Below are 18,458 nucleotides of genomic sequence, written 5' to 3'. Positions count from 1 at the left end.
AGGTGAACGCCTTTCCTAAACAAAAGAGAAGACTACCAATTTTTCTTTGCAGCATATTTGGAACCTGCTCAGTTCTCTAAATGTAATTCCTATTTCCTCGTAATTCACCATTAAATCATAACATTTTAAGGGACCTAAAGGACTTTTACTTTCAACTTTAAGATGTCTTCAACATTTTGTATTAATTTGTTTTTATATTAGTAACTATACTCATTGCCATGTTACACTGTTGAGATGCGTCGTTCATATCACAGGCAATTGGATGAACGTATTTACCATGAATTGGTTGTGAAGAAACGAGTAGTATGGGAGAGAGGCTTCTACCAAGAGGTCATAGAGTGAACTACTGCTTCACTGATTGCTCAACAGCCCCACCCTTCACTGTTGTCCAAAGTTCATTCATAGTCACATGAATTGTTACAATGAGAGTCCATGAATAATTGAGGGATTTACTTTATTGATTTACTGTAGCCTCACACTTCACTTTAATATGTCGCTGATAGTGTGTTGTGCTCTGGTTTGGCCTGTGCATTACTTTGTTGGACTATAGGGCCAGTACTACTGCATCTTCAAACAGTCTCCAGTCTCACTACTACATGTCCATATCGCTCCCATTAAAGATGTGTCTTTCCTTTCTCAAGTATGAAGAGGAGTTGGACACAGCTGGTTGTTTGCTCCAGCTTCACTGACCGTAATGTCAGCACAACCTCAGGGCTCTCTGTGCTCTCTGTGACTCCAGGCCTAGGGCTGCTGCTATTGACCTAAATCTGGGCCTTTGCAAAGCAGTTCATCACTGTTACAATATATTGTAAAGAGAGAGACATGTTCTGTTTTGAGGAAGGAGTCTGAGCCCAATGCAGAGAGGTCTGGCAAAGCTTATGCTTATTTGTAAAGAGAGAGACGTGTTCTGTTTTGAGGAAGGAGTCTAAGCCCAATGCAGAGAGGTCTGGCAAAGCTTATGCTTATTTGTAAAGAGAGAGACCCAGGAGGTTGCCACAGAAATGCCTAAATGAGAGGGGGGAATTCACAATGTAAATTGCCGGGCTCCACTGAGGCAAGTATTGTGTTTCTATAACGTAAACTCAAAATATATTGAATCATGACTGGCTTCTTGAGAGCGGAGGTAGATTGTATATTTTCCCCCCTTCCAAAATACTGCAACGGCATGCGGCCATTTTAATTCATTGCATAGATGAGATCCAAAACTTAACACATTTGTTGATTAAATTATGCCAGTAGTAGAAGGCTCTGGACACTGTGTTGAATGCTGCAGTCATTTTTTTGTCAATTGCTAAGTTATGGTGCCTGTAGCTTACAGTATAGGCATTTACCCTCTGCACTCTTTAAGAGCTCAGCTGTATGGACACGGGGAAGACAGCAGCTCCAGTCATTACTGTAGGCTCTATCCCCATAGACTCAACAAGCAAGGGGCCCTCCAAAGTTCACTCCCCTGGCACAGACCCTCATCGCCCCCTGCTTTGACTGGCAACCTCCATTGTGGCCTTTCCTATGAGCCAGGCAACTCCACTGAATTACAATACTGCCTCTTTAATGTGGCTTTGGCTTAGTTTCTCCTGACCCTGCTCAGCAGTTTGTTTCCAAACCCCATTTCAAAGTTTTTCCAAGAGTCTGTCCATAGCTCCATAGCTCACTCCTCATTCCCACAGAATACAGTGATAAGTAGGTACAAATTTGTACATCTGTGAATGATGAAGCGCCACTACATCGAGGTTATAAGCATACTAGCAGGCTCACTGCGGTGTGTGTGTGTTATCATTCGCTGTGTGTGTGTGTGTGTGTGTGTGTGTGTGTGTGTGTGTGTGTGTGTGTGTGTGTGTGTGTGTGTGTGTGTGTGTGTGTGTGTGTGTGTGTGTGTGTGTGTGTGTGTGTGTGTGTGTGTGTGTGTGTACCTGGTGAACAGTGGGCAGGCAGGAGTTAAGAGGCTGGAGCCATGGACTACAAGGTATCACCCTGAGCATTAACAAGGAATAGGCAAGAAGTTTCCTTTTTAAACTTGATTAAATCAGTACAATTGGGTGCAGTTAAATAGGTCTGTTTGAGGGCTGTTAAAATGACATAAACCTTGGTGGAAAATGTTAAGATGGGGGCTGAGGGTACATGTTGTGTTTTATTTTATTCAGTCCTGTCAATTGTTTTTGTAAGATTTCAGTGGTCTGCAGGCAAATGCCAAAGTCCTAGTATGTTTTTTTAAAGGTTTGGGTGGAATCCTGCTGGGATCTTTCTTGCTGTAGCAGCTCTTTTACTCCATATTATTTTTAATTGCTCCATTTGGTTGGTCGTCCTGACTGGAAGTGTTTGGGCCCCATTAGTGGAGAGGACACTGATTGCAGAACACTGTGAAAATAAAGCACTGTGTCTGGAGTTGGCCACAAAACTACCCTGGTCATGCATTATTCACAATCACTACTATTCACATGGCGTCTCATACTGTACAGTAGGCCCAAAACAACACTGACATGCGCTGTGAACGCACACACTCACGCACACACTCACGCACAGGGTTTACAATTGCATAATAATATTCAACACACTGACAGGTATTCTTTGCCCTCTTAATATTAATTGTTGAAGCAAAACATCATTATGGTGAATTTATGCACTTGATGTAGACATAAAAGTTCAACTGTTTATCATACGACACATGTAACTGCCAAAATAAAGGAAACGCTAACATAACATAAAGTATCTTAATAGGGTGTTGGACACCACGAGCCAGAACAGCTTCAATGCACCTTGGCAAAGATTCTACAAGTGTCTGGAATTCTATTGGAGGGATGCGACACCATTCTTCCCACAAGAAATTATATAATTTGGTGCTTTGTTGATGATGGTGGAAAAGGCCGTCTCAGGCTCTGCTTCAGAATCTCCCATAAGTGTTCAATTAGGTTGAGATCTGGGGACAGACGGCCATGGCTAATAGTTGACATCGTTTTCATGCTCATCAAACCATTCAGTGACCACTCGTAGCCAGGGCCGGATTAAGAAATCATAGGCCCCCTGGGCTTTGTTTTTTTCTTATTGCCACCTCCCCCCCCCCCCCCCCGCGTCCACCAAGATGCAATTTGATGCGTGGTAAATTTACTGTTGAAGAAAAATACCCTTTATAATAAAGCCAATAACGTTTGCCATGTGGCATAGGCTGCAGTTGAGCAGAAGCGTTTTTTAGGATTTCTACACATGGGAATCATTTTTGCAGGGTATGAAAAAAATCAGCCTCTTAAAAACACATTTCATGCAATTCTACATCATTTGCATGACAGAAGACTGAATAGCTGAATCTTCTTTAATACCACACAAATTACCGAAGTGATTGGCTACTCTGACGTCACAAAATGAGATCAACCTGGTAATGAATTCAAACAAACAATAGCCCAGGCCAATGAAGCGACACACAGATTGTACAATATTAGGAGCCAATATATACATACTATAAATACAGTGTCAGTCAAAAGTTTAGACACGCCCACTAATTCAGGGGTTTTTCTTTATTTTACTATTTTCTACATTGTAGAATAATAGTGAAGACATCAACACTATGAAATAACACATGGAATCATGTAGTAACCAAAAAAGTGTTAAACAAATTATTAAAAGTAGCCACCCTCTGCCTTGATGACCGCTTGGCATTCTTGATGCAACTCTTGGCATTCTCTCAACAAGCTTCATGAGGTAGTCACCTGGAATGCATTTCAATCCATTTTAGTATAAAGCTGTAATGTAACAAAATGTGGTAATGGTCAAGGTGTCTGTATACTTTCCGGAGGCACTGTATGTCTATGGCCACAAAGCAACAAGCTGTAGCCTATGTTTGTCTCGCATGCTGCCCAAACTGCACTGTTCCTGACTGTAGACATACCGGTAACTGGCAAAATAAAGGAAACACTTGAGTTAACAAGGGATGTTATGGTGTGTAGTGCATTTTCCTGGCATGGTTTAGGTCAACTTTTAGAATCTATGCCAAGGGGCATTGAAGCTCTTCTGGCAGCTTGTGGTGGCGCAACATCCTTTTAAGGCACTTTAGTTTCAGGTTTTAATGTCACATGCAGTGAAATGCCTTTCTTGCGAGCTCTAAACCCAACAATGCAGTAATCAATAACAATGTAATACTAAAAATATCAAGGTAGAACAAAAACACACAATATATAAAAACAAGAAATAAGAAGAACATGATAAAGTAAGTAAGCATACTATATACTGGCGTGACAGAGGTAGATATGTTTAGGGGTAAGGTAACAGGGATACTAGAGTGATGGAGGTAGATATGTTTAGGGGTAGGGTGACAGGGATACTGGCGTGACAGAGGTAGATATGTTTAGGGGTAAGGTGACAGGGATACTGGCATGACAGAGATAGATATGTTTAGGGGTAAGGTGACAGGGATACTGGCGTGACAGAGGTAGATATGTTTAGGGGTAAGGTGACAGGGATACTGGCGTGACAGAGGTAGATGTGTTTAGGGGTAAGGTGACAGGGATACTGGCGTGACAGAGATAGATATGTATAGGGGTAAGGTGACAGGGATACTAGCGTGACAGAGTTAGATATGTTTAGGGGTAGGGTGACAGGGATACTGACGTGACAGAGTTAGATATGTTTAGGGGTAGGGTGCCAGGGATACTGGCGTGACAGAGGTAGATATGTTTAGGGGTAAGGTGACAGGGATACTGGCGTGACAGAGGTAGATATGTTTAGGGGTAAGGTGACAGGCATACTGGCATGACAGAGGTAGATATGTTTAGGGGTAAGGTGACAGGGATACTGGAGTGACAGAGGTAGATATGTTTAGGGGTAGGGTGACAGGGATACTGGAGTGACAGAGGTAGATATGTTTAGGGGTAGGGTGACAGGTATACTGGCGTGACAGAGGTAGATATGTTTAGGGGTAGGGTGACAGGGATACTGGCGTGACAGAGGTAGATATGTTTAGGGGTAGGGTGACAGGTATACTGGCGTGACAGAGGTAGATATGTTTAGGGGTAAGGTGACAGGGATACTGGAGTGACAGAGGTAGATATGTTTAGGGGTAAGGTGACTAGGCATCAGGATATATGATGAACAGAGTAGCAGCAGCGTACGTTATATGATGATTGTATGTTAGTGGGTGTGTGTAGAGGCAGGATAACTGTATGTGCATATTATGTATGTGTGAGAAAATGATAGAGTGCTTGTTTTTATGTGTTGGAGTATCAGCCCTGTGAGTGTGCATAGAGACAGTGTAAAAATAAGAATAAAATACAAGGTCAACTCAGACTCAGTCTGTGCAGCCATTTTGTTAGCTATTTAGTTAGCTATTTAGTTAGCTATTTAGTTAGCTATTTAGTTAGCCATTTTGTTAGCTATTTAGTTAGCTATTTAGTTAGCTATTTAGTTAGCTATTTAGCAGTCTTATGGCATGTGGATGCTGTTCAGAAGCCTGTTGGTGTCAGACTTGATGCACCGATACCGCTTGCCGTGCAGAAGCAGAGTGAACAGTATTGGGTAGCTGGAGTATTTAATTATTTTCCTGGGCCTTCCTTTCTCGCCACCTGATATAGAGTTTCTATGTTGGTGTTTCCTTAATGTTGGCAGATACCTTATATGCTTGTGGTAAAACTTAAATCACAGTTGTTCTTTTATAAACTACGGGCTTGAGCACAGACTCACACAATTGAGCAGTCACATTTATTATGCAGTTCATTTTTAAAATTTGTATTAATCAGTTACCCAATCAAGGCAGGGCCACCCAGTTACCCACGTGGGCCTCTACCTCCTCTCCTCACCCCATCTGAGGATTTTTTTAGGCTGCCTCTTGGGCCCCCCACAGGCCTGGACCCAGGGGCTACAGCCCTGATAAGCCCCTGCATTAAACTGGCCCTGCTCTTGCCCTGTGGATTGGGGCCTTGCCATGGTAGTCAAAATAATGGCCTGCCCAGCATTTTTATGGCCCTAAGCATGATGGGATGTTAATTTCTTAAATAACTCAGGAACCACACCTGTGTGCAAACACCTGCTTTCAATATACTTAATATCCCTCATTTAATCAAGTTTTTCTATTATTTGGGCAGTTACCTGTACATTGACTGTAATAATCTGCAGTGTACTCAGATGTGAAAATCTAGAGAAACAATGTTTTCTTATTGTCTTCTTTGAATGTCAATGAAAAATATCCGCCATGCATATGTAATCTGAAAATGTTTGCTCTTTTTTTCAGTCCTGGTACCTGGGGAACTAAACAACACAAGGATAAGTGGAAAGGGCAAGGACACGTGGATTTGAGATGCAACACTTTTTGTGGAATTAAGAAAAAGAAAAAAAGAGATGCAAGAGGGAAAATGTATATATATGCAGTATATATACAGTATGTATATATATATAAATATATGTGTGCATATATATTTATATATGTATATCAACATAAAATGTGCTTCACAACACCTTTTTGGAAAATAAAGACAGAGGGGGAGAGAGAGAGGCCAAGGAGAGAAAGAGAAGAGGATGTTTGGGCAGCCAAAATGAACTGTGGGGCAGAGACATGACCCCAGTACCCCCCCCCCCCCCCGCTACAGGTGCTGCTTCTTCATATATGCAAAATAAGTATCCTTTATTTTCTTAATCAACAAGAAAGAGAAGAATTCAGTTCCTGTGATCAGACTTTTCCACACTTCTTCTGGGACGGTAATTCTTTTTGAAAGTAGGGAGGGGAGGGGAGGGGAGGCTGGTTGCACATGGTCAGTTACCTCCCTTTACCTGCAGAAACAAAAGTCTACTTTTCATCAAATTTGATAGACAATCATGTAGTTACTTCATTTAAAGGGGGGGGGGGTTCAAGATTTCCTTTAACACAGTCCATTTTTTTGGTCTTTTTTTTATAAACACTGAGCTACAGTGGCTTGCGAAAGTATTCACCCCCCTTGGCATTTTTCCTATTTTCTTGCCTTCCAACCTGGAATTAAAATGGATTTTGGGGAGGTTTGTATCATTTGATTTACACAACATGGCTACCACTTTGAAGATGCTAAATATTTTTTATTGTGAAACACACAAGAAATAAGGCAAAAAAACAGAAAACTTGAGCGTGCATAACTATTCACCCCCCCCAAAGTCAATACTTTGTAGAGCCACCGTTTGCAGTAATTACAGCTGCAAGCCTCTTGGGGTATGTCTCTATAAGTTTGGCACATCAAGCCACTGGGAGTTTTGCCCATTCTTCAAGGCAAAACTGCTCCAGCTCCTTCAAGTTGGATGGGTTCCACTGGTATACAGCAATCTTTAAGTCATACCACAGATTTTCAACTGGATTGAGGTCTGGGATTTGACTAGGCCATTCCAAGACATTTAAATGTTTCCCCTTAAACCCATCAAGTGTTGCTTTAGCAGTATGATTAGGGTCATTGTGCTGCTGGAAGGTGAACCTCCGTCCCAGTCTCAAATTTCTGGAAGACTGAAACAGGTTTCCCTCAAGAATATCCCTGTATTTAGCGTCATCCATCATTCCTTCAATTCTGACCAGTTTCCCAGTCCCTGCTGATGAAAAACATCCCCACAGCATGATGCTGCCACCACCATGCTTCGCTGTGGGGATGGTGTTCTCTGGGTGATGAGAGGTGTTGGGTTTGTGCCAGACATAGTGTTTTTCTTGATGGCCAAAAAGCTACATTTTAGTCTCATCTGTCCAGAGTACCTTCTTCCATATGTTTGGGTAGTCTCCCACATGCCTTTTGGCGAACACCAAACGTGTTTGCTTATTTTTTTTTACTTTAAGCAATGTTTTTTTTCTGGCCACTCTTCCGTAAAGCCCAGCTCTGTGGATTGTATGGCTTAAAGTGGTCCTATGGACAGATACTCTAATCTCCGCTGTGGAACTTTGCAGCTCCTTCAGGGTCATCTTTGGTCTCTTTGTTGCCTCTCTGATTAATGACCTCCTTGCCTGGTCTGTGAATTTTGGGGTGCGGCCCTCTCTTGACAGGTTTGTTGAGGTGCCATATTCTTTCCATGTTTTAAATAATGGATTTAATGGTGCTCCGTGGGATGTTGAAAGTTTGGGATATGTTTTTATAACCCAACCCTGATCTGTACTTCTCCACAACTTTGTCCCTGACCTGTTTGGAGAGCTCCTTGGTCTTCATAGTGCTGCTTGCTTGGTGGTGCCCCTTGTTTCATAGCAAAGGGGGTGAATACACATGCACGCACCTCTTTTCTGTTTTTTTTTTTTTTCACTTCACCAATTTGGACTATTTTGTGTATGTCCATTACATGAAATCCAAATAAAAATCCATCTAAATTACAGGTTGTAAATGCAACAAAATAGGAAAAACGCCAAGGGGGATGAATACTTTTGCAATGCACTGTAAGTATCTTTTATGAGGCATGGATCAGAAGGATCAGGTTTTGGAGCAGTACAGAGCATCGCGAAAGGACAGGTACTGTAACAGGTGTTTGTAAGTCTTCACAATAACTGAGACACCCTTTTGTGCCTGTCAACTGTTGTGTATTTGTGTTGACATTTGTTTGTGTGTGTATACAATTCAAACATAATGAAACAACCTCTCCCTATCCTTGCCCCACTCTTGAGATAATACTGCATAAAGTTTGGATTCATGTAGATAACTGGGGTTTATTCTGCACAGTGACAAAGGAGAACAAAAATAGTTTTGTCACTATTGAGAAAGTATTGGGTGTGGAGGGGAGATGTTTTCTTTATTTTTTTGTGTATTCCGTTTAAATTGCGTTGGACATTACAGGCATTGCACTACTATAATTAATGCATTTTTTCTTTTTTAGCAGCTATCTTTTGGCCTATTCATATTAAAATGTTGCAAGTCAAAGGTAGTTTTAGGATTATGTTGTAGAAACTACTATGTTGTGTTCTTTAGGTAGCAGGGTACATGAGCTATGAGTGTTTTCTGTCTTGAGCTATCGATTAGAACAATCCAACCCTACTGTGTTTCAGATATTCTATGCTCTAGTGGAAGTTTCCTTGTATATGTTGAGGTACAGGGAATCCTGACAGGTTTATGGCATCACGACATTTTGGATCTCTCTCTACATTCTGTGTATCTACGTCACATCTTTATTCTTTTACTCATGCTGTTTTTATATCATCGAAAAACAAAATGAATTCATGATTGTCTTTTGTACAGCAGATCACAGACTTTAGATGAGTCGATGAGATCATTAGAAGCGTGGCTGTGAAGTTAACCGTTGATAGTGCCACCATTGGCCCAAGACCTAATGGTTTCTATGCCAATGGCTCTGCATGTTTCCATGTGTGCACATGGCAGAATTCTGGCTCATTGAGAAGGAGCAACTGACTGGCCAGCAGTGTCCATTACCAGTCTATTTAGTAAGACCTATCTTTAGAGGTTTTGTCCCTGGGTCTCATTTGCTGATGCAATGCAAAGTTTGTGACAACAGACATTGTTGCAGCATATGTTTGGATGAATGCAGAATTCATCTTTATAAATAGAAAACAACATCAGGGCTTGAGACTCCTCAATCAAACCCAAACCATATATACAGCCATGAAAAGTGCCTAAGACGTAGCACAAGTTCTTTTCTCCTTTCTTTGTATTTTAGTTTTTGCTTGTATGAAGTACTGCAAGCCTCAATGACTTCTAGGCAGGCAACAGAAGTGGTGGGAGAGAGAGGTGTGATGCACAGAGGGGGAGAAGGCATGGAGAGCTCACAGCCCTAACCCGTCTCCAGCCAAATGCACCTTTCTGAGCACATTGATGGTTAGCTGGGGACAAGCCAAGAAAAGACACAACATAAAACCCTGCTATCAGCAATGACATCATGAAACCAACATATCAAAGCACTATATATATATATATATAGAGAGAGAGAGAGAGAGAGAGAGAGTATAGCCCAGAAAACCAACTGTTTGTATAGTTCAGATATGGCTCATTTAAAGCAGAAACACTTCTAGGGAATAATGTCATAAATACTGGTTTCAAAAAGCTAACCTTTAAATACGGCTTTGCAATGGTGTTCCAATTCACATCTGTTATCTATATACAGAATACCTACAATGACTTGTTTAAAAGGTGCTGATATGAAATGACACTGATATATATTCATGCATGGTGCTTTCAAAAGAAAATCATCAGATTCTAGCTCTATTGACCACCATGATGCTGACATGGGTGCATGGCAGAAACTCTTACTCCCCTTCTGAAGCTTCCCCTCCCCCACAAGCCCCTCCCCCACAAGCCCCTCCCCCCAAGCTCCTCCTCCCTCTAATCTATGGAACAGAGAGTAAATAATACTGATGGGTTCTTACCTTTTTACCTATTTGTTTGGATTTTTTATTCCCTATTGTTAACTTCTATTTTGCACGATATTTTATATAACACATTATGTGCCTTGCCTTTAGTTAAGAACAATAATACATGATAAAAATAATGTAAATTCATTTCTCTTTTTAGTATAACCGGTAACGCTGCAAAAAAGACAAAAAACATTGCTGCATGTTTGATTGCTTGTCATTATCCAGTTTAGATTAATACAATAGTAGATTAAAGTAGTGACAGATTGGATTGTCTTTTCACCCTTTTCCCTTTTGTGGGTATTATAGACTAGTATTATAGACTAGTATTATAGACTAGTATTATAGACTAGTATTTGTCTTTCCATCACATGGAACCCTTGCTGCATTTGAATCATGTTCATTTCTTTGTTTTATTAACTATTGTGGCTTTCCCCTCTCATTATGTCTTCCAGCTTGGTGTAATACAGTATGTGAAATATGCAATTCTTGTTTCCTCTGCTCAGCATTTGCTGAAGATGTATTTTGCCCCCTTTTTAAAGCTCTTCAATGATAAAGAATGTGTGGCAAGAATGAGTGAAAATGTGCAATTACTCCAATTCAAGGAGGGGCAACTTTTCTCCATGCGAGCAAACACAGCTGATTAAACAAAAAGTATTTTAATCTGAAGATCATGATTAGTTGATTATTGGAGTCAGAGGACTGGAGTTGCTCATCCCAGCTCCAATTCAATATGTTGATTTTTGCCTTATTTGATTTGGTTGATTGACTCTGCAACTGGAGGTCAGGGCTAGAGAGGGTAGAGAGCTGTGAAGGTTGTGTTGTAGGTGACCAGTGATCAGGCTCCTAGCATGGAATAGAGATGTAAAGCACTGAGCTGGGCTCACAGTTCCTCCAGCACCATGGCTACTTCTGCCCCTGCAGACATTATCTTTGGCACCAGATGACCAGAGCTGAATATGGGGTACATTTGTTCCCCCTATTTTCTTACAGTACATCCTATGAATCCCCTATACGCAGAAAGGCAAATCCAAGCACTTTAATATCTGTTCAAACGGGAACATCACAAAATAATTAATCTCTATACATATATTAAGCCAAGGGAAATTACTAATTTGGAATTGTTTAAGGTTAAAGCTGAAGTTTCAGAGACAAATTCTTTACATGGAATGCTAACTGTGTTATTACGTAATGTGTCAATGTTGAGCAGTGCACAGTGCTTCACATCTCTCTTTTTGTGTTTGTGTTTTATGTATGAGAGAAAGCGTGTGTGTGTGTTTGTGTGTGTGTGTGTGTGCGCGCGTGCGTGCGTGTAAATGTTTGTGTGTGTGTGTGTGTTTGGCTATGTAGCCTCACCTACCATAGTACTTTGTCGGTTCTCAGATTGCACATCCATAAATCACCTGATAGCAAAGAGAGAGAGACTATTTGGTGTGTTCAAAAATGCTAATTTAGGAAGACTGAAAATCAAAGGAGAGCAAAAAAAGGGTTATTAATGCACTACTAGATAGAATTGTCTGAAGGGAGTAGAAATGTGTGACAAACTAGTGCTGTGAGATGCAATAATAACATGAAAAATTCCCCTCCCCAATTGTATACCTTGATCAGTAATCTGTGACTTAGATGAATGTTTTTGCATCTCACTGCATTTCCATGGGGTTAGGGGGTCAAATTATTTCACTGCGAATATGCACACTACCTGGATTGGTTTGAAATTAAATTATCAAAATCAGTAAAATAAAGTTTCATAACACTGGCTACAATCGAATGTTAAGCTATATGTACCACGTGTAGATTATTATTTAGATGGTGAGTAAGTGCGTAGTTTCATTTTGAGGTCCTCCACATTTAGGTCCATTGTGTGGAATCTACAAATCCACTTTATGTTGTTTTGAATAGTAGCCCTGTACTTCAGAAGTATCAACTGACCGAGTCAGAATCACAGTATAGAGAATGAAAACAACACAAAATCTCTTCATAGCTGACTTGCTGATTTAAAAATATATATGTTTTACTGAAAGATGCCAAGATGCTTCATTAGTTTTTTGTGTTTTTTTAATTAGAGGGTAGATGATAATTTATCATTTCTTACTACGTAGTGTAATGGGAGTATATTGAACAAGAGAGGATATTGTGTATTTTTTCAGCAGGGTCAGAAAAGGCCATGTAAAAGTTTGTTATGCAGTGTACAGTATTGTTTCTGTAATGGATATTGCAATGCTGGTAGCTTTTAACATTTTGCTGCAAGCAATTGAGAATTAAAGAAAAATGTCAGAACAAGAGGTATTGTTTACATGCCCGTCTTAAGATCTTGGTAATGACGGTTTATGTGTCCCGGTCCACAGTCCCAGGTTGAAGTGGAGTGCTGTAGCAAAGGCATTCCATCAAATCCATACGATCCTCAAGCTCAACAAAATGCTGCGATCATTCAGCAAGCAATTTGATATTTGTTAAACAGGTCATGTGTTGAGGCAAGAGTCTGCTCCTGATCAAAGAATGCCCACATTATGGCTTGTGTGTGACTAGTGTGTGTCCCTGGGGTCTTTCATTCATCCAAAAAGGAAAAGACCAACTGATGTGTTAACCATACACAACACCGTACAGTCAATGATCTATATGGAGCCCAAGGCCCATAATCAAGTCACAATATTCTCCTTCTAGTTTTCAGCACAAAGTCCAATTACTGCTGTAGTATCTGAGGGCTCCAAAGTGCTAATGTTTGATAGCTCTGAAGAATTCTGAAGCTTACTGTATGTCGACTTATTAGGCATTTCAAAATACTACATTTCTACGTTTTCAATACAATTAGTGGAAATAGATCAATTATCCTCTGTAAAGTTCCCCTCTGGTTCTAACTGTACAGTAGCAGCAGACGCTGGAGCCTCATGACATTTCCTGTGAAGATTTGCACTGCTCCACACTCACCTCTCCAGTTCAGTTTACCCTCCAGCCTGGGTCTGACTGGGACACATAGGGACAGGGTCTGACTGGGACACATAGGGACAGGGGTCTGACTGGGACACATAGGGACAGGGGTCTGACTGGGACACATAGGGACAGGGGTCTGACTGGGACACATAGGGCCAGGGGTCTGACTGGGACACATAGGGACAGGGGTCTGACTGGGACACATAGGGACAGGGGTCTGACTGGGACACATAGGGACAGGGGTCTGACTGGGACACATAGGGACAGGGGTCTGACTGGGACACATAGGGACAGGGGTCTGACTGGGACACATAGGGACAGGGGTCTGACTGGGACACATAGGGACAGGGGTCTGACTGGGACACATAGGGACAGGGGTCTGACTGGGACACATAGGGACAGGGGTCTGACTGGGACACATAGGGACAGGGGTCTGACTGGGACACATAGGGCCAGGGGTCTGACTGGGACACATAGGGACAGGGGTCTGACTGGGACACATAGGGACAGGGGTCTGACTGGGACACATAGGGACAGGGGTCTGACTGGGACACATAGGGACAGGGGTCTGACTGGGACACATAGGGACAGGGGTCTGACTGGGACACATAGGGACAGGGGTCTGACTGGGACACATAGGGACAGGGGTCTGACTGGGACACATAGGGACAGGGTCTGACTGGGACACATAGGGACAGGGGTCTGACTGGGACACATAGGGCCAGGGGTCTGACTGGGACACATAGGGACAGGGGTCTGACTGGGACACATAGGGACAGGGGTCTGACTGGGACACATAGGGACAGGGGTCTGACTGGGACACATAGGGACAGGGGTCTGACTGGGACACATAGGGACAGGGGTCTGACTGGGACACATAGGGACAGGGTCTGACTGGGACACATAGGGACAGGGGTCTGACTGGGACACATAGGGACAGGGTCTGACTGGGACACATAGGGCCAGGGGTCTGACTGGGACACATAGGGACAGGGGTCTGACGCCACCATCGTCTAGCCAGCACAGTGGTTCTACAATAGGTGTTCAGCACACAGTCTTCTTATTTCATTTGCTTTTTGTAACTAAACACAGCTATACAGTATATTGTTATGACACCGACAGAGCAGGGTGCTAGAGCAGGGTGCTACCCCCCAACACTTTTTAAAGTGACCACAGGTGATGGTTGAACTTACTCTGAAAGATATGCATTCAAATACTGACACATTTAAAATATGATCTTATTTTATTTCAAAACCCTCACTAATGTTTTTGTAGTAATTATTGTGATTATTGTAGGATTGTTACATTTTGGACTCATTATCCTATGTATAAATGCTTACAGTATATCAATGAGAATGAAAAAGACTAAATGTATATAAAAAAAAACGTTTTTTCTGTATTGTATAAGAAAGTACATGTTTATGTTGTGTGTTTAAATTTAGTTGTCTTAAGTTGTGGCCAAGCCACAAAATATAATAATTACTTCTTAAGGATCTGCTATGGTTGGTGTGAGCTCACCACCAATTGCTGCATGCCTTTTTAAAGAAGGTACCTGTATTTGATTTTATCAATCCTGAAACCTGGACAGTAATTTCAGCATCACTTGTTGTCATTTTAAACAGAGACAAAAATTCAGTAAGCCTCAAGGGGATATGCAAATTCCATTGCCATTTCTTTTTGCTTTTTCCCCCCACAATACATCTAACAGTTCTGCATTTCTGTTTTTGAACTGTTGTCGTGCTTCAGAGAACTCACATACTTTCCTTCTATTTGGACGATTGCACTAGATAAACTGGTATTGACTATTTTGTTTAAGGAAACTTTTAAAGATGTACTTCTCTGGAAATCTTTCTGAAGCTCAACCTTTGATGTATAGGAATGCTGATTGTGTGAGAGAGACGGAGCGAGAAAGTGAGAAAACAGCTGCTTGTAACAAGCTACGGATATTATTCCCCGTGTGTCGCCCCTGTCGCCGTTTATAGTTACAGAACTCGCTGAGTGCATCACTTCAAAGTCCACCCAGGTGGTACATTTTTGGTTTGTGGGATTCAGCCTTGAAAAGTTATTGGTTCAGTCCTAGACAATCAACGTCAGGGCTGACAGTCGTAATAGTTTTGCCGTAGTCCATACAAGGTGTGGTCAGTGTGTTTGTGTGTGTTTCTGGTCAGGAACGGTGTGCAGATGAAGCACAGTCCTCTGGTGGTGCAGGTGTGAAGCCCCACACTGCTCCGAGTGCCTTTCTTCTGGCAGTGAGGCGTTGTTGTGAATGTTACTCTAGTTTTACTCAAGGATGCACTGCTCTGCTCCACCCAGAGACTTGCTATTGATTGATGTGAGGCGACAGGAGGTGTGTGTCGTAGCTCATGCTGCAGCTGCAACAGGTATGGGTCCAGAATGACAATAGAAGTCTTTACACATGGTGCACCATAACCTTGAAGATTAGAATATGGAAAAAGTTAATTTACTATATTGGCCTTTGAATTTCCTTCACGTTTTTTTAACTGATGTAATTTATCGTTATGCAATTGGTACAGTATAAAGATTAGAATGATGTAGTTTATTGTGTTCTGTGCCGGAACTCTGAATTCCCCTATGCAATGAAGGGCTGGTATACCCTGTCAGGGTAAACACCTGGGAATCTGATACCTATTAATATCGATTCATACGTTCGTAGTTACTCTTAGCAACAATCACTATCCAGACAGACTCTTAAGATGATTTATTTACCTAAAATTAGAATTGGCACTGGATTAAAATGGTCCCGTTCGAGTTTCAAGATTATTTCTTCAGAGAGATGAAATTGTTAGCAGCACGTCAGTCCAAAGTGTAGAATGACCAGACTTGTATGTTTGTGAGAGTTTTAGGGGATCAGTAGATGGTGAGCCAAGCCATGATCAGTTAGATAAAAGTAGTGGTTTTACTTTTATTGTGTTTTGTTTTTCCTATTCCCCTCAATGATCAGTTAGTGGTGTTTTTTTATGCAAACTGAGGTAAAATCTCAAACGAGAAGGTGAGTGGTAAACACTCTCCATAATCCTCTTGTTACTGTATGAAGAGACATCAAGCACAGAATAGAGGCCACAACTCTCAGAGAGGTGTCACAATATAGTTTTTTTGTGGTGAAATGTGCTTCTGTTCACACAGTGTATAAAGCTAAATGTTATGTTTGGTCTCTATATTTTACTTTCAACAAACCAGCAGGTAAAGCAACACTTACATGTGAATACTGAATACCAAAAATGATTTCAACAAGCAGTGCCTGTCATTTTACTGCTAATTCTTTTTCATTTATTTTCTGCCATTGCCCTTCTCAAGTTCTGATGTACATAGTGTTTGTACTCTAAGCTGCTGGAGGTCATTCTGACTTTGTGTGGGACTGTGTTTAGTGCCTGAGCCCCACTCTCACATTGGCTTCTGCTCATAGCTTTCCACACAAACTGTCCCAATGAGGTCCTACTGTACTCTGTTACAAGGTGAAGGGCACCCACTGGCCAATGGCAATGGCCTTTTGCTATGGAGGTGAAAAGCCATAAAAACCAAGTGCAGTTATGGAGATCTGTTCATGTTATTGATGATCCATATCACAGACTTACTGACATGTCAACACCAAGAAGCCCCACCCACAATAGAGGAAAGAACACGGCGACATTTTAATGAGGGCTCTTTCTACACAAATCAAATATCTCACTTGATCTTCAACTGCTTAATGCCGCAATCATGTGCTAGTCAGAACTGGAAAAGCTCTGAAATGTCTAACTTGCTAACTTAGTTGAATGCGGCACGTGTATAATTACAACCAGTTAGCAAATCTGAAATTTCAGAGCTTCCTAGTTCCGACTAGCATGTGAATGCTGCATAAGTCCACTTGGTGCCCCTACCTTTTCTTGACAATTGGTTTATTTTCATATTTTTCTGGACCTGTACTGTATGTTGATTCATTCTTTAAGCATGCTGTTTTTCTCAGTGTGATGAAGTTGGTTGGCTGGAGGAGGGAAGAGATCAAGATGTTTCTCAGAGAGCATTGTAATGCAGTGTTAAATTTTAAGATTTTTTTTCCTTCTCATTATTCTTTACAAATATTACCATAGTAGTTATTCATTAATCACTTGCTTGCTGCACAGACATACACACTTCACACCAGGAAAGAGCATGTGGACATTTAGTTCTGACACATCTGGTGGAATAGAGCAGAGAACAGATTCATAGCACACACGGGTCACTTTGAACTGCTTGTGATTTTATTTTCCTTTTTGAAAACTTTAGTACAAAAGAATCAGCAAAGGTCGGTAATAACTTGTCTGTTAATGATTTGAAATGACTCTCATATAGGAAAACTACATTTGCCATGTGTTTTTGAACTGGTGTGGGGGAAATGTACAGCTTTACCAATATTTCATTATAACATTGTATTCAGCCATCGCTGTTAGCAAATGCTCATAAATACATTACTGGAAGTGAGTGTGTTTCCCTATGCAAAAAAAGTATACAAAATAATAAACAAGCTATGCTACAACTCAGTGACGTGTCCTTGTTATTTTTATATTTCCATTGTTCATTCAATATAAATTACATTTACAGTACTGTATATGCCTTGTAATTCTGTTTTTCTTTGAAAAACTCATTTTGACAATGAGGAATGACTAGTAAGTTACTCATTTGAAGCAGCAGTCAGTGTTTTCCTTCTCAACTCAGAGATGTCTATTGAATGTGAAATCTCATTCATTTAGATTTCTCAATTGAAATCAATATCTATTCTGCTGTAAAACTTGTCCCCAGACCAACAAAAGCATTTGCCTTGGAAGTGATGCACTTTGGAAGCAGTCTTTCCCTGGCTGAAGGTCGGGAGTGGAAGAGGAGCTGTGGGGGGCATCTGGCTGTGGGGAACTGGGAGATACTGTGATAAGAGTTCTGATAGAAGCCAGTAAACTCCAGGGAGTCAGTGATGTGTCTGTGGCCTTGAGGTTTGGAAGCCCAGATAAGGCCAGGGCCGGTTGGCTGACAGAGCAGACACAACCAAGACCTAAAGAGGAGCTAATTATAGCACCTCTGGCTCCTCATAACCCTCCACCCCCCTGGTCTGCCTCATCCATGCCTCCTGGAACACCTGAACATGGGACATAGAGAGAAAATATTGCCATTTCTTGGATGGTAAAAAATGTCAGATTTGAAAATGTAATGATGCATAAAATGGTTACTGCCAAATGCACATACGCGTAAGCATACACAGTATGTAGACACAACCAGTCCAAGGGACAATATACTT

At 41.3% G+C, this 18,458-nt stretch overlaps 1 protein-coding gene across 9 annotated transcripts in view; it reads left to right on the top strand.

Annotated features, from left to right (window-relative positions):
• The window catches only part of LOC135556451 (nuclear factor 1 C-type-like), a 136,799-nt gene extending 119,087 nt beyond the window's left edge, over positions 1 to 17,712 (top strand). For 8 of the 9 annotated variants that reach the window (XM_064989664.1, XM_064989668.1, XM_064989667.1 and 5 more), the window contains one exon: positions 6,212 to 17,712. In XM_064989664.1, coding sequence (XP_064845736.1) covers positions 6,212 to 6,232 — 21 coding nt within the window. In that variant the 3' untranslated portion in view covers positions 6,233 to 17,712. Of the gene's footprint in view, positions 1 to 1,921; positions 3,023 to 6,211 lie in introns of those variants that run through there. The other variant, XM_064989662.1, reaches the window with a different exon arrangement.
• Positions 17,713 to 18,458: the final 746 nt, after the last annotated feature.

Source organism: Oncorhynchus masou, chromosome 15 (genome assembly GCF_036934945.1).
Source record: "Oncorhynchus masou masou isolate Uvic2021 chromosome 15, UVic_Omas_1.1, whole genome shotgun sequence".
NCBI classification, from domain to species: domain Eukaryota; kingdom Metazoa; phylum Chordata; class Actinopteri; order Salmoniformes; family Salmonidae; genus Oncorhynchus; species Oncorhynchus masou.
The sequence above is the reverse complement of the archived record's forward strand: the minus strand, read 5'-3'. Positions and strand labels throughout refer to the sequence as shown.